This window comes from Gallinula chloropus (assembly GCF_964237585.1).
Source record: "Gallinula chloropus genome assembly, chromosome: 2".
Classification (NCBI taxonomy): Eukaryota; Metazoa; Chordata; class Aves; order Gruiformes; family Rallidae; genus Gallinula; species Gallinula chloropus.
The window spans coordinates 65856263-65872378 of NC_140086.1; the positions used below are offsets into that span (position 1 = coordinate 65856263).

At 37.6% G+C, this 16116-nt stretch overlaps 1 protein-coding gene across 1 annotated transcript in view; it reads left to right on the forward strand.

The window, feature by feature from the left end:
• LOC311189043 (dynein axonemal heavy chain 5-like) overlaps positions 1 to 16116 on the forward strand; it is a gene marked incomplete at both ends in the record, with an annotated part of 160774 nt that overhangs the window by 30991 nt on the left and 113667 nt on the right. The window contains 13 exons of the mRNA XM_084260627.1: positions 354 to 557; positions 2541 to 2621; positions 2705 to 3109; positions 3263 to 3381; positions 4110 to 4246; positions 5306 to 5468; positions 7869 to 7980; positions 8315 to 8443; positions 9792 to 9991; positions 10095 to 10248; positions 13536 to 13802; positions 14001 to 14129; positions 14530 to 14745. Coding sequence (XP_084116753.1) covers positions 354 to 557; positions 2541 to 2621; positions 2705 to 3109; positions 3263 to 3381; positions 4110 to 4246; positions 5306 to 5468; positions 7869 to 7980; positions 8315 to 8443; positions 9792 to 9991; positions 10095 to 10248; positions 13536 to 13802; positions 14001 to 14129; positions 14530 to 14745 — 2316 coding nt within the window. The remainder of the gene's footprint in view (positions 1 to 353; positions 558 to 2540; positions 2622 to 2704; positions 3110 to 3262; positions 3382 to 4109; positions 4247 to 5305; positions 5469 to 7868; positions 7981 to 8314; positions 8444 to 9791; positions 9992 to 10094; positions 10249 to 13535; positions 13803 to 14000; positions 14130 to 14529; positions 14746 to 16116) is intronic.

A 16116-nucleotide genomic window follows, 5' to 3' on the forward strand; every position in this document is an offset into this window, starting at 1 on the left:
GGCCCAGCATGGTTACACTACCATACCAAAGTGAAGTAGAAATACCTGAGCAGTTGTGTAAGAGCAGGAAACAGCACAGTTGTAGCTGTGTAGGATGCATATTTGGTAGATTTCATTCAGTGTGTAGATAAGTATAGAGCTCCACATGGCAATTTTTGATAAAATCAAATTTAACATTTAGCCCCACAAAAATCCAAGCTAAGAATTAGCAAGTCTCCTTGTGGATGCTTTCTCTGCACTTTGTTCTTAGAGACACTTATAGTGTGTGCATTATTGGGGATTCTATAATCTAAAAAATATATATAAAACTACCGAACATCTTTTTTTTGTTGTTGTTGTTTAATATGTGACAGATTGAACAAGCTGCTGCTATAGAGCTAGGAGATGAGAGCAAACTCACCAGGATCGTGGCACTGAAACCTTTAGACAAACAGATCATTGAACATAAGGATGTGAACAAAGTTGTGATCCAACTAAATACAATTATTTTGTCTCTTAAAACTGAAGCATCGGATCTTCTGAGCAGCTTTTCTGAATTTTCAGGCATCTGGAACAAGGTTAAATACATATTTAATAAAATATGTTGCTGTATTGTAAAATCTTCTGAATAAACTGTCTTGGGTTGCATAAGGAGACTGTGTTCTCAGGAGGGAGCATTACTAGATGCTTGGTTTCATGGTAGAATCCATATACCTATAGTACCTCCTCTGTCTACTCTTGTGTTGACCAGAACTTGTCATTCTTTACCAATTAAACCATCTAAGGAAGAAAGCAGAATTAAAAAAATTAAAATTGGGGCATAAAGAATCTTAAGCTCTCTTGCTTTCCCACATCTTGTCCACACAGGTTATAGAAAAAAGAATTTAGCAGAATCTGAATTCTTTAGAAAAATTATAAACTAAATCTAGGAAATCTTTCCAGTAATAAGGATTTTAAAGCAGAAGAGAATCATGGTTGATGGACTTATCTTCATTAGGAAGTGGGTCCAGTCAAATAAATGGTAAACCTCCAAGGAGTGCTTTGACAGGAACTATTTCTTTAAATAAAACTGTGTATATTCTGACTAGTGAATTTCAACTCTGTGTGGATGGACAACTATCGCTCTTACCTGTCTGAGAAGCGATCAAAACAGGAGTCATCTCTTTGAAACTGCTCACTGTTTTTACTTTCCCCTTCCTAACCAGCTCACAGATGAACACATTCCCAGAGATGACTTTTGCAGTCAGAGTTCAGGCTAAGATGGGGAATTTTCACCTCTTCTGGGGTTCCAATTCTTAATGCATAGTTACCTCAGGTTTAGGAGATAATGATGGGATGTCATGTTACCCAGACAAGGAACAATCAGATTGGATGATGCAGTAGCATGATAATGTCCCCTTTTTACTAAAATCTTATCATAGAATCACAGAATGCTGTGAGTTGGAAGAGACCTCAAAGATCACCTAGTTCCAACACCCCTGCCATGGGCAGGTATGCGCCCCCCTAGACCAGGCTGCCCAAAGCCCCATCCAACCTGGCCTTGAACACTGCCAGGGAAGGGGCAACCACAGCTTCTCTGGGCAGCCTGTGCCAAGCCCTTACAGGGAAGAATTTTTTCCTTGTGCCTGATGTAAGTCTGCCCACCTGCAGCTTAAGGCCATTCCCCCTTGTCCTGTCATTACGTTCCCTGATAAAGCGTCCCTCTCCAGCTTTCCTGTAGGCCCCTTCAGGTACTGGAAGGCTGCTGTAGCGTCTTGTGAATATTCTAAAATATTCAACTAATCTACTCCTTAACCTTAAAATTCATTAGGAATTGGCACAGTTTCCCTCTAGGCTTTATAATTTCTGTGGGACCACTGGGAACTCATTATTGGCCAGACAAACCATAACAGCTTCTCAGGGACCTCATAGGGCAGTCTATAGATGAACATCACTGACCTGGGTGAAGATAATTTGTCTGTAATTGCACCGAGACTCTGACAGATTTATTGAGCTGGTGACACTGAAGTTCTCACCTCCACAGAGACAGGCCTACCTTATGAAAAGCAAGAGTGCTCAGTACTCTTTCCCTTGAAGCAAGCTTCAACAACCTAAATGCTCCTTCTTTCCCTTAGCCCTGCCCTTCCCTGACAGCATGTGCTTGCTCCAAATAGCCAGGCAGTGGTAGCTAGAAAGTGCAGTTAAATACACTGTTTCAGGAAGAGTGAAGGTGGCTGAGTGCAACTGCTATCAGTCATCTGCTTCTGGGGGTTGGCAGACAGAAGGGAGATTGGGCAGGAGTTTTAGCAACTATGCTGTAAATTTCATAGTAATATTTGGATGGATAAGTGATATTCTTCTCTGTGTCAGCTTTTGAGTTACAGATTTTAAGTGCTTTAAAGAGTACTGTACAAGGAGTAAGAGTCAGGCAAAGCAGTTCAAGTGAAATAATTTGATTTTAATGTATCTTAAGCTCTTTTAGAGCCAGATCATTTGTGTTTGCACAGTACATTAGGAAGCTGTGTCTCCCACAGGTTATTATCATATCAATGCTAAAAAATAATTGAGCTTCTTTTATTTAGGATCCAGAGGAACAAATGAGGGAATTTATAGATGCTAAACCAACAATGGCTGAATTCCAAACTCAGATCAGATATTTTTCTGTAAGTATTTGGTCTTTAATAAAAACGAACTGCTCTAAGAAGTTGTAGTGAAATTAAAAACTGACTGCTTGTGTTTGTCTTAGCAATTAGAAATGCAAATCAGAGAACTGCCAAATCACTGTGTACTGGAATCAGTGGATATTGCAACAGAGCCATTGAAAATAGCCTTAATCCAGGAATGCCGCTCAAGACAGAGAACATTTGGTTTAGCTTTGAATAAAAAGTCTGCAACAGACATGGATGAAATTTATGCATTCATTGAAAATGTTAGCAAGAGGTTGAGCAGACCTGTCCATGACCTTGACGACGTACGGGGAGCAATGGAAGCGCTAAAGGAAATTCGAGAGAATGAGATAAAAATTGACATGATAGTTGGACCTATAGAAGAATCTTATTCTGTGCTTCAAAAATACAATCTGCTCTTTCAAGATGGAAATGCAGAAAGAGTTGACGGATTGGCTTATGCCTGGAAGAACCTAAACACACAGGTATCATAGCTGTATTATTTCTGAAATCATAGGAATAGCAAAGTTATTGTCAGCCTTTTTTTAAATGTTAAAACACTAGAACAAAAGTCTTAAAACTCTGTGCTTTTTTTCTTGTCTCTTTTATGCCTCTTTTCCCTCTTTGTCTGCCTGTAGGCACTGCAGGTTGAGGACTTGCTGCTGAAGGTACAGCCAGACATGAAAACAGATTTACTGAGTAGTGTTCAAAAATTCCAGATGGATACTGCAGAATTTTGCAAAGATTATGATGAAAAGTAGGTGACATGTTACAATACAACTATGTACGTTAGTGATTGTTCAAAAATGGTGTATCTAAAGGGCTTCAAAAAGTAAACACAGCACAGCTTCTATGTACACATGACAGCTGATTAAAAAGCCTAATTTCAGAATAATATAAGAGGTAGATACTCTTACTGTTACAGAATTATTCCTATAATTCTGATGCTGGAGGCAATGAAATTCCAAAAGAGAGGAAAAAAATAAAGTTCAGTCCACATCCAAATGTAATTTTTGGGGGGGAATTCTAAACTCAATAAAGCACTTAATCAGATTTTTAATACTAAGAATAGAAGAAGTTCCTTGGGTGTGAGTAGCGATTCCAGTTCTGGGTATTTTTAAGTTGACCAAGTCTTAGTCTTACTTCTAAGATTTATTTTCTTTATAAACTTAAATTTTGGGGTATGTGTGCTTCATTGGACATTTCTGTATTAGCAACAAAGTCTGGAATCTGGCTTATGGTAACCCAGATGCATTTTATCATTAGTAAATAAATAGGGCTTTCTTTCAGAGACTACTCAGTGTGTGATGTTGGGATGCTGAATATACTTTGCATTTTCTCTTATAGTGTCTTTTGTGAAATTTGTCGGAAAACATGTTAGAAAGTATTAAATACAGTTAAGTGAGTAAAGTCTGGATTCTGTTGTGCTGCTTTGTGAAACCTGTATGATTGATATCTGCACTGAATTTGTTTTGCTTTTTACAGGGGCCCCACTGAGGAAAATGTTCCTCCCTGTGAAGCAAGTGAAAGATTACAGATCTTTCAAGCCAAATTTGATGAACTATGGAGGAAGTATATCTCTCTTTCTGATGGAGAAGAATTATTTGGTCTTCCAATCACAGGTGGTTTCTCAGGGGATATAGATATCTGGTGCTAGGTTATTAATTTTTTCTTTCGGGTCCTACCAGATGCATTCTGGGTTCATTGTGGAAAAATTCCTTGCAGTAAATTATCATTGTCTGTCCTATGAAAATCACGTATGTGAAATGGACTTTCAATCTGCACATATATAAGCATCAGGTGGAAAAATATTGCACAGGTCCACGCATCTCAGGATCCAGCTGCTTAACACTCTTGCTTTTCCTGTTGAGAGTGCTGGGCATCTCCTGTCTGTATACTTTCTTGTCCAAATTTGGGAAACCTGTTGCTGAAGTACTCATGTTGTGCCTGCTCCAGATATAGAATGCATCCCCCTGGGCTCTGCAGCTGGTCTCTAATATCCTTATGTCTCTTAGTCAGACACACTTATTTAACTAATATTAACTTATATTTAACTAGGAATTCCCAAAGATATGAGAGAAACTACAACTAAGGAGGTCCACATATACATATATATATATATTTATAACTTCTATGTGATTGTGTAAAATATTCTGTATTTTTATTTTGAAAGCCAGCCCCCATCCTCAACCTCTGTAAAGTAGTGTAAATTGTGATGGGGGGGGTCTTTATAGTGCATTTCTTTGCCATTTCAACTACTTATTTTACATCTTCCTCACAGATAGGTGCAGCACCTCCATATAAAGTTACATTTGCTGTTATAAAATGAATATTTATAAAAAAACTCGTCTATATAAATAATTACTGTGCATCAAAATCTGATGTTCATATGTAATGTAACTGCAAAAGTTTGTCTTACTAGACACTATGTAGAAGACCTCCAGTCTGATTTCAGACATTTATTAAACACCGATTTTAGACATTTTATATAATTTTATAATTTCATAAAAGACTGTTATAATCTTATAAAATATCTATAAAATATTTATAATTATAAAATAAAATAATATAAAGTAATATATATTTTTATAAAAATTTATAAAATAACTGATTTTTATGTTCTCTAATACATTTAAACCTAATTAAAATCCACAATTTTTGTCTTTTAAAATTCGGAACAGAGTATCCTGAACTGCACAAAATTAAACGTGAGCTTTCATTGCTTCAGAAACTTTACAGTCTTTATAATTCTGTTACTGCTAGTATCAATGGATACAATGAAGTGCTTTGGAATGATTTAAATATTGAAAAAATCAACAGTGAGCTTCTGGATTTTCAAAGCAGGTCAGTTATTATTTGTTGAAATGCAATGCACACAGTTTTTATTTCTTGTGTTTCTATGTTAATTAATTTGTGAAACGAGCTCAGCACAACTGCAGTAGTTGCAGACTGCAGCTAGTGTGTGACCTTACTTAGGCTTGTTGGGAGTACACCAACATGGTAGGTTGTAGCTTATTTAATAAATAAGGTGTGTAAACCTGTGGCAAGGGGGGTTGTAAGTATACAGAAACTTCATGGCTGATCACATATTACCTCCTCTGTTATGTTAGACAGAAGTTTGAAGTTACTGTCTGCTTCTGTGCATTTGTAGGGATTTAAATTCTTCTAGTGACAAAAGCAGGTAGCCACACTAAATTTTGAGGGGTCATTTATGATGTTTGAGAGCAATAATGTTTTCCACATTTGATGCAAAATAGCTGCTAGGTAAAATCACGCTTTGCTGAAATCAGAGGAATTTTTCTACTGCATTGGTAAAGACACTCCTTTGTTTTTCCAGTAACTGTGGCTGGGTCTGCAAAATTGCCAGATTATTACTTCTCTCAGAGACAAGGGCTTGTGAACCAGCAGGACTTGGGTTGTTTCCCCTTTGCTGGCTTTCTTTGAATTCTGATTCCTGACACTAGAGTAGTGACAGATTTTCTAGAAAAGGGGAATTTTGTTACATGCAAAAGTGGGGGATTTTAAGTATTCTGTGCATCCATTCCTCCAGAGTAGTTACCTGTACCAGAATATGATTTACTCTTAATGGGAAGTATAGAATATATTTGAGAACCAAATCAGGTGCAAAAGTTGGAAAATAGATGTGCAATATTTTTGTCCTCTGCATTATTGCATCCAGCAATTCTCTTTCAAGGTGGAGAATTTCAAACAGTGTACAGGTGTTACCCACAGAAACAACTAAGACAGTAAACTGTGTTATGAAAGGAACAGGAATACCAGCAATGCAATTAGTGTTTCAGCATAACTGTAAAGACATACATAGTTCTTTAGTGTAATGGGGGGGGGGGGTGGGGGGGTGGGTTGCCACCTCTTTTAAAAAGAGTAATCTAATAGAAAACCTAGAATTGTAAAAAGAAGAATTACAAAAATTATTGTAGGGGAAAATAAATCCATTTAAAAAGAGATAAGGAGGATAAATATTTAGAGAGAATGGACATGGTAGAAACATTATAAAAGTTTATAATAATAGCTAGAGACAAATTTCCCTTTATGTTTTACTCTAATGTAATATAAAGATAATGTCCAGTAAATTTAAGGAGGAAATATAAACCTGATCAGTGAAGTAGCTTTTTGACATAGTGTGTAATTCATGAACTTGCTATTAGAAAATATGACTGACATCAAGACAAAGAGAAAATATATTTATATAAAAAAATGAGCAGTTTTCATTACCAAGCTGAGAGCCTATTTCTGATTGCCAGCCTAAGGTAAAGTTTGTAAGATCATCGCTTGTTGTGCTTCAGCATAGAAGTAGCCAGGAACTGCCTTATCCATACATGATAGAGTATAACTTTCCTTTCTTCAGTGGTTTTCCTCAGCACATTTAATACTGTCTATTGCTGGATTCAAGATGAAAGACTACAGAGATTATTGCAGTGCCGTGACAGTATACATATGTTCATCTACCTCTTAACCAGCAAGCAGCAAAGAATTCACACATGCTCCAGCGTTGTGTGACAGATCTGTCTCATTGTGAGCTGTGAAAAATGGAGAATTTCTTTGAGGGAATTTTTCATTATGACTTGCTTTTCTGCAGCTTTTCCTTTCTGCCACTGAGCTGTAAGAGAACTGCAGTCAGTCTTTGGTCCGTAGCTTTGGCAAATGAAAATTGGCATAACGTGTTAGAAGCAAGTAGAGCTGTGACGATTCACAGGATATAAGAAGTTCCTCTTTTTTCATCCTGAAATTCTGCATAAAGGAAGAGTTCTCTTTAAATATCTTCTGTACGAACTAGGTATCTTGTTTGATTAACACAAGTATTCTGTTTGCAAGCAGGCCAGTTTTGGTGTAGGAAGTACTTTCTTTTGCTTCAAAAAACCTGATACAATTTAATCCATTTACAAAATTCCTTTACAAAATCATGTGCATTTTCACATTTTCAGTGAAACAATGACACTGCAAAAGCTGAAGTTCAGACATGGGGTTGCACATGAAATTTACTTCCTCTAGTTCAGTCTGAAAAAGAAACCAAACCATTCTAGCGTGATTTTTATTGACTTCAGCAGTGTTTCGTGCCTGCAGTCAGAAACAATCACCTGTATATTATCTTTCCAGATTACAACTGGATTTTTATTTGCAGTCTGCTAGTCCACAGGTTGGAAAATGAGAATATATTGTACTGTCAAATGGTGGGTTGTGATTATTTAGAGTAAAATATTTCTTCTTATTTTGTGTTTTTTAAAGAATCCGTAAATTGCCCAAGGCATTGAAGGAATGGCAAGCTTTCCAAGACCTAAAAAAGAAAATTGATGACTTCACAGAGAGCTGTCCTTTGCTTGAAATGATGGCAAACAAAGTAGGTTCAGCATATTAATGTGGAGATAAGATTCACCTGAAAAATTTTATTGAAGACTATGTTGTATGACTATAAGTTGCTTTCCATAATTCTTTTTTAATAGATAAAAGTAGCTCTATTTATGGCAGAAATCTAGTTAGGCTTAGTTACACACAAATGAAACAAAAGATGTCTTAATGTAATTAGAAGAACTATTAATGCTTTCAGTGGAGTGGAAATGGAAATCAAGACTCTTCTGTTTGTTTAGCAGATGCAGTGTGAAAGTGTGACTGTTCTAGTCCTAAAAATAATACAATTAAAAAAAATCTTCCCTAATTCCTATGGATTTCTCTAGGCAATGCTCTCACGACACTGGGAAAGAATTGCACAAATAACTGGGCATCACTTTGATGTTGACTCTGAAAACTTCTCCTTGAAAAACATAATGGATGCCTCTTTATTAAAATATAAAGAAGATATTGAGGTACATGTGCTTTTCTGTTTGTTTTCAGTGAATAACTTGTGATCTGGGGCTCTGTGCTTTTGGAATCCTGCTTCTAGTCAGCTTTGTAACATTAAAACAATCTGGATTTAGTTGAAGAATTCTTTTGAAGAGTGGAATTTGGTAGCTGGTATTAGCAGTGAGGGTTAGTGCATTTCCTTTTTATTCTGGAGAAGGATTAAGTGGATAGATAGTATTATACTAATCCTTCCATAGAAGGAATTCTGTTGTTTTAAGAGCAGTGTGATTCTGTCATGCTTCTGGTTTAGTGTCTGCCTACTTATAATTTTTTTCCTCCTCTTAAATGTTTCATCAGAGAGAAAAAAAATAGTTGATGTAAGTCTGATTCCATGAAGTTGTCAAAATCCTTGGGACACAGTAGAAGTGGAGGATATATGATTAAAGGAGACCAAGGTTCTTTTGTATTTCAAAAGTGACTTTTCACAAGAGCACAGCAAGATGAGGCACCTTATGTGATGTGCACAAGCTACAAAGCTATTGCCCCCTCCATTTTAAGGGCAGTAGTTCTCTAGCAAGTACATTATCTTTATTCTTGTTACCTTTTGCAAGAACAAAGTATCAAAAATAAAGAAGTAACCCCCCAACAGATTCTAACTTCAGTTCTGTTGTCACTTAGCTAAATTTGTGGTCCCTCCATAGTAGTGACCTGATTTGTCTTGTCCCAGAAAGGGATGCTTCAAAGACAGAGATATCTCTTCTGTACCCAGTTTCCAGGCAAGAATTTAAGTCATGGGAAAAGTTCAGCATGACAGCCTTACACTCAAGGAAAGACTTTAAACCTGTGATAGAATCCAATATTCTCCTGATCCTGAATTTAAGTTCAAATCTGAGTAACTGCTCCTTTTCTCTCCAATGCAATAACTGATTTTATGACAGTCCTGCCATCACTGTCTTCAAGAAGGAGCAGGCAGTCATGTTGTCCAGGTGCTCTCTATTCCTGGAGTGTTTATTGGTTTTCATTAGTAACGTGTATTTTCCTTTAAACCCTTCAGTAGGTATATTTGACTTCAAATTTTAATGCACATGGAGAGGCAAATTCTGCCTGCAGATTCATTGAGTCGGTGAATTTTCAAAAGTCTAAGGTGATAGTGCTAGTGAAGATGGAGTGTAGCCCATAAAATGTTCCAGATACAAGTAGCACTGTAATCTAGTCTGTAATTTAAGAAATTTGAGGTGTTTTAATGTATATTTTCATTAGCCAGAACTTATACTGAGGTATTGATGTCACCAGTGAATTTAAGTTGCCTTTATGAGTGTGCCTCCTTTTAGCCTTAGAGGAATGTAATTTACTAGTTTAAAAAATTAACAGGATATCTGCATCGGTGCTGTTAAAGAAAAGGATATCGAAGCAAAATTGAAGCATGTCATCAGTGAATGGAGTACTCATGCTTTCAGTTTTGGCCAGTTCAAAACTCGAGGAGAACTCCTTCTGAAAGGATCAGACATACTGGAGAAAATAGCTTTGGTGGAGGACAGCCTCATGATATTGGGGTCACTCATGAGCAACAGGTACAAAACTTAATATGTGCACATATTGTATAAATTTAATTGAACCTAAAAGTAAACAATGATGATCTTATGTTCTTTGCCCCTGTAACTTCTGACCCTACAGGTACAATGCACCATTTAAGTCCACTATACAACAGTGGGTTCAGAAGTTGACCAATACTGCAGAAATAATTGAAAACTGGATTACTGTGCAGAACCTTTGGATTTACCTTGAAGCTGTGTTTATTGGTGGAGACATTGCAAAGCAGCTACCTCAAGTACGTTGACTTGTGATAACAATGTTAATGACAATATGTTGTTCCAAGGGATTAGCTGCTTCACAGGTTTTACTTGCCAGTGCATATACTGCATATAAATTTTGTGGGCTGTGCAGCTCAGAAGAAGTTTTGCCAAACTGGGATCTGTCTTGTTGAACTTAGAACTTGGTCAAACCTACAGGAGCATTATTGTTTATAATTCAGGTTCAAATGTTCCCGTCAGCTTGTAATATTAGTCAATCATATGATAGCACAGGGCTCAGGAGTACTTAATGCTACAAAACTCATGTGTCACTTCTGCTGTATGTGCCAATATCCCTTTCTTCTTGTTGGCATCTGTTTATAGGCTCTAGGTTTTGTAATAATAGAATTTTCTGCATGAATTCTGTACTTGCTAGGACTCAGTATCACTATAAGATCCCACAGAGAGATGCTGCAAGACTTGAGCAGCTGTATGTGTGCTAATCTGTCTGAACGGGTGCAACCTCTTCAAAAGGCAATTATGACCTTCTGTGATAGCAGCTGCAAAGGAGTTAAGGAATGATCTGACTTCCTGTAGGAGAGAAATACCAGAATAAGTTATCCTCCCTGTTGCATCCCCTAATGATAGGCTTTCATATAGTTCTAGCACACCACAGCTCAGCAGCACTGGATCAAGCAGTGCTGTAACTTAACAAAACCATGATTGTTAGGAAACTGTAAAACATGAATTTGTTTCAGGCCACATCTTTTTTAATGAAAAGGTTACAATTTCCAAAGCTAAGATTAATTTTTGTAAGTTAAGTAAAGCTTTCTTAACTGTTATTTAAAATAACAATACTTTTGTGGGGTTTTTGCTTTTTTTAGTTAATGAGATATGTTTGTATTGTTAAAGTTTATCGGAGAATTGATAAGCAGGTTTTGCAAAGGACCAAATGCTGCAGCACAGCTGAGACATTTGTTAACTGCTTAAAGCTACTTCTTACAAGGATGATACATGAACAAGTATTATCAGAAAAAGCAAATGTGGTGACTGTCTTTAAAGGAAGAGGAGAAAGAACAGCTTGGTGGAGGAGTAATGATAGATGAGTGGGCTTAATTGCAATTCCTGGATGAACACTGCAACAAATAACTGTCTGTAAGCATCTGGAAGTTAACAAGGAGATGAATAACAGTCAGTGTGGATTTGTTAGAAGCAAAATCTGTCAAACATTTATTTTTAGGGTGGGCAACAAGCTTTATGGATAGAGCTTTTGACACTGACTCTTAGTACTCTTTGAAAATGAGGTTTAGATTGTTGGTGTATAAAATGCAGGCATAAAAGTGAAATGCATAAGCATTAATAACCCATAACTAGAATATTGTACTTGGCTAAAGAAACACATAGGCAAATTTGAGAGCATAGAAGGTGGTGATAAGAATGAGGAACTGGTCCATGAAGGATCACAGAATCACTAGAATGGAAAAGACCTTTAAGATCATCGAGTCCAACCGTTCCTGTCCTATGCTAAACCATATCCCTAAGTACCTCATCTACCCTTTTTTTAAACACATCCAGGGATGGTGACTCAACCACCTTCCTGGGCAGCCTGTTCCAGGCCCTGACAACTCTTTCAGAGAAGAATCTTTTCCTAACATCCAATCTGAACCGGTCGTGGTGCAGCTTAGTGCCATTACACACATGACACACAAGAAAAGATTCAACAAACTAGGCTTGTTTGGCTTGAAAAACTGAGACAAAGATGTGGTTTTTTAAAAAAAATACGGCTTGCTCTCAATAAGAAGACAAAAATGTGTTCTCTGTACCCATAAATATGATGAGAAGTAACTGTACAGACAAGAAAAATTAGGCTTAGATATGAAAACTGAGTCACCAGTAGCAAATATTGTTTGGAGAGGCTTCTGAATGTCCAGCATTGAGCACCTTTAAACAGAAGACAGACAGGTATTTTTCAAGAGTGGCATGGATAGGATCCTTTTGTGTGGCAGACTTTGGATGGTCTCTGGAGATCTCTGCTAGTTCTCAGATAAATTAGGATCCATGTAACACTTCATTTGTTGCAGGCAAAGAATGAGCTTTTAAAGTCAGTACACTCAGTGTAGAAAAGTTCTCCAACTCCCAGTATTTGAGAATCTCTCTTTCACCTACAATACATTACAAATGTAGCAGTTTCAGACTATTTATGCAGCTTTCATTTGTCAGTGTCCTGGTTTCATCTGAAATAGTTTATTTTCCTTGCTGTGCTGAAAACAGTGCTGTGATACTGAAAGAGATGTTTTAATTGCTGCTGAGCAGTGCTTACACAGTCAAAGGCATTTCTGCTTCTCACACCGCCCCACCAATAGGATGACTGTGGGTGTGCAAAAAGTTGGGAGGGGACACAGCTGGGACAACTCACCCCAAATGACCAAAGGGATCTTCCATACCATATGACATCATGCTCAGCATGCATGGGGCTAGGGGAAGAGGCACAGGGGAGATTGTCGTTTTGGGTGATGATGATTGTCTTCCTGAGTAGCTGTTATATGTGATGGAGCCCTGCTTTCCTGGGGATGGTTGAACACCTGCCTGCCGATGGGAAGTGGAAGGAATAAGGAATTCCTTGTATGTTTTTGCTTGCATGTGTGGCTTTTGCTTTACTTATGTCATAGTTTTGCGTGGCTGGGTTCTGGTGGAGGAGGTGGCTGCAGAGGTGGGTTCTGCACGAAGCAGCCAGCTCTCTGCAGGCCTGACAGAGCAAATACCAGCTGGCTCAAGGCCAGAGTTGTTGCTGACCAAGGCCGAGCCCATCAGTGACTGTCACAGCACCTCTGGGAATTACATTTAGGAGGAAAAAACCGGAAGCAGACACTTTTTGCCACCAGAGAAGGGAGTGAGAAGATGTAAGGAACTGTGCAGACACCAAGGCCAGGGAAGGGGAGGGGAAGGAGGGGAAGGAGGCACTCCAGGTGCCACATAACCTATTTGGAGCAGCCATTTTTGTGACATTGTGTGTTGCTGATACCAATACTGCCATTTCTGAGGAGGCTGGTGTTTGACTTTTCTGGTGCGTGTTGGAATCCTTTTATAATTTTGGTGCCCAACATGAATTAAAAGACATTTCCAGAGTGGTCCCATTGGACTCTCTCTTTTGTAATTTAAACTCTGGCCATTATAAGCACAGCTATAAATATGCATATATTAGTCCTGCAAAGATGACTTAATCAACATGGGAAATATTAAACTGTTACCTTGTCTCATGGAATTCTTTAATTTTTAGAATTTGAAAAACATGAGGAAGAGCTAATGCATTTTTCGTGTACTTCAGGAAGCCAGAAGATTTCAGAACATTGATAAATCATGGCAGAGAATTATGCAGAGAGCCCATGAAACATCAAACATCGTGCAGTGCTGTGTTGGAGATGAGACTTTGGCTCAGCTCTTACCACATTTACTGGAACAACTGGAAATCTGTCAGAAATCACTGACTGGTTATTTGGAAAAAAAACGGTTGATATTTCCAAGATTTTTTTTTGTTTCTGACCCTGTTCTTCTGGAAATCCTCGGTCAAGCATCTGACTCCCACACTATTCAGGTACAAGGGATAAGGCAATAATGTTCTTATGGTCAATCCTAGTAGGTGAGGACCACGTAGGCTTTATTACTGGAGAGAATTTCTTTCACTTATGGAAAGACTTATAGAATCTTCTAATACAAGATTTAAAGGCAAAGAAAGAATGCCATATCAGAGTGGTTTATGGAGCTTTTTTTTCTTTTTCTGATTCTATTGTAGGCACATTTATTAAGTTTATTTGACAATGTTAACCGAGTGGGATTTCATGAAAAAAACTACGACCAGATTTTATTGTTTGAATCTCAAGAAGGAGAACAGGTCAATATTATCGAACCAGTTGTAGCTCAGGTAATGGAAGTATATATTGCAGTTTTTAATGACTTGATTTAAAGTAGATTTATGTTTTAGGGACCAACAGTATTGCATCATGCTATTATTGGAGTAGCTGAATGAAAACCTCCTAATGTGAACAGCGAGAGCAAAGGCCAGAAAGGACAGGACATTTGTGTCAATCTGTAACTATTACTTTACCTGGTTTTTCAGCAGTACTGATGTGAAGTGCCAAATCCATCATATATCTCTAGAAGGGCAGTAGAGCAGAAGGAGAAGGGGAATCTTTTAAAGGTTAGAGAATAACAAAGAGGGAAATGGGAGTATGAAGGACTGGGAAAAAAGTCACATAGGGCTTTTTCTCCTTGTTAATTATTCATGAACTAATTCTTTGAAAGTACTTTCTTGTTTATTTCAGGGCAATGTGGAATTCTGGTTAGGTCAGCTGCTGAATGGGATTAGGAAAACAATCCACACCATCATTAGACAAGCATCAATGGCCATTAGCGATTCAGGATTTAAGCTGTATGACTTTCAGGCAATGTTTCCTGCACAAATAGGACTTCTGGGAATTCAAATGATCTGGACCAGAGATGCAGAGAAGGCATTGAACAGTGCCAAAACAGACAAAAAGGTAATATTTAATGAATCTTTGGGGATTAATTAGAAGCATTGTTTGGAACAGTATATATTGTGAAAAGTTAAAAGTAATGTCGAGGAAAAAGCACAAAATACTAGTTAAGTTACCAGAATCACAAATAAACTAACAGGAGAACAGAATGATAAAATATGTGTTAAGAGGTCAGACCTCCTCCCCATCCCCCAGCACATGCTTTAGAATTGTTCCTAGTCCTGTGATTTTCTCTGTCATTCTTTCAATGCTGTCATCTTGGGAAGGGATAATTTCTCAGTTTGGGAATATAGGGAATCTTATTCCTTAAAAAAATAAAATTTGAAAAGAAATAAGAGCTCTCAAAAATTGGGGAAAGGAGTGTGCTTCATGGGCATTGGGCTACTGTAAGAGAGCGTGTTCTATTCTTCAGTTCTGAGCTCTTTTTTTTTAGGGAAGGGAAAGAATAGAAGGCATTTGAGGAAGTTTAATCTCAATCATGTAGAGAAGATACTGTTAACACCAAGGTGGTGTTACAAACACTGAATCTATGAAGAAGGAGGGAGAGGATGTGAACTGAAGAGTTGCAAATTACCATTAATCAAAGATATGCAGTGAGATTGGAATAAGAACTAGTAAAAAACATCCCTACCATAAAAGTAAATGCAGGGGAAGGGACCATGATCTACTTTGATATTGAATGAAAACAAAGTCCCTAGACTATGGAGAAGACCACTTAGCATTACATTTTCTGCATTGTACAAAGTCTGAAAAGGCCATAGGGTGCTTTTAGGCCACTCCATTTCATATAGTAACTAGCCACAAAGATTCTTTTACATTGGCTAGAAAATAGCTTTCCTTTACTGAGAATGAACTGTGTATGTTTATGTTTGGGGGTGGGGAGGTTGTTTAGTTCTCTATTATTTTTGCAGTGCTTTTTAGCATTTTTTTTCTCAACAGAGTGATTTTTAGGATATATTTACATATTTTCATCTATTTATGGAAAGCTACTGTGATTGTTCTCTCACACATTTGTAACAGGACTATATATGAGCTGCCCTTTCTGAAACCTCAACACTTTATGTTGTGTACCAGGAACTTAGGCTGATGCCTTAGTTTGCCTAAGCCAGTATTGTATAATCATTATTGTATTTCCTGGAACTTTGTAACAGAATCTGGTGCCACAAAATAAATTATTATTTTAGCATTGGCATCTGAAATTACACATTTTCCCCTCCTCTGGTTAGCAGATGTGATAGATCTCCAGGTTCCTGTTCCCCCTAAAGAACAGATACTGCCTGGGCTGACGTGCAGTACCCAAAACCAGAGACTGATGGTTCTGAAAATATGCAGGGATGCAATCAGCTGAAGATGTAATGTTCAGCAGAAGCAACA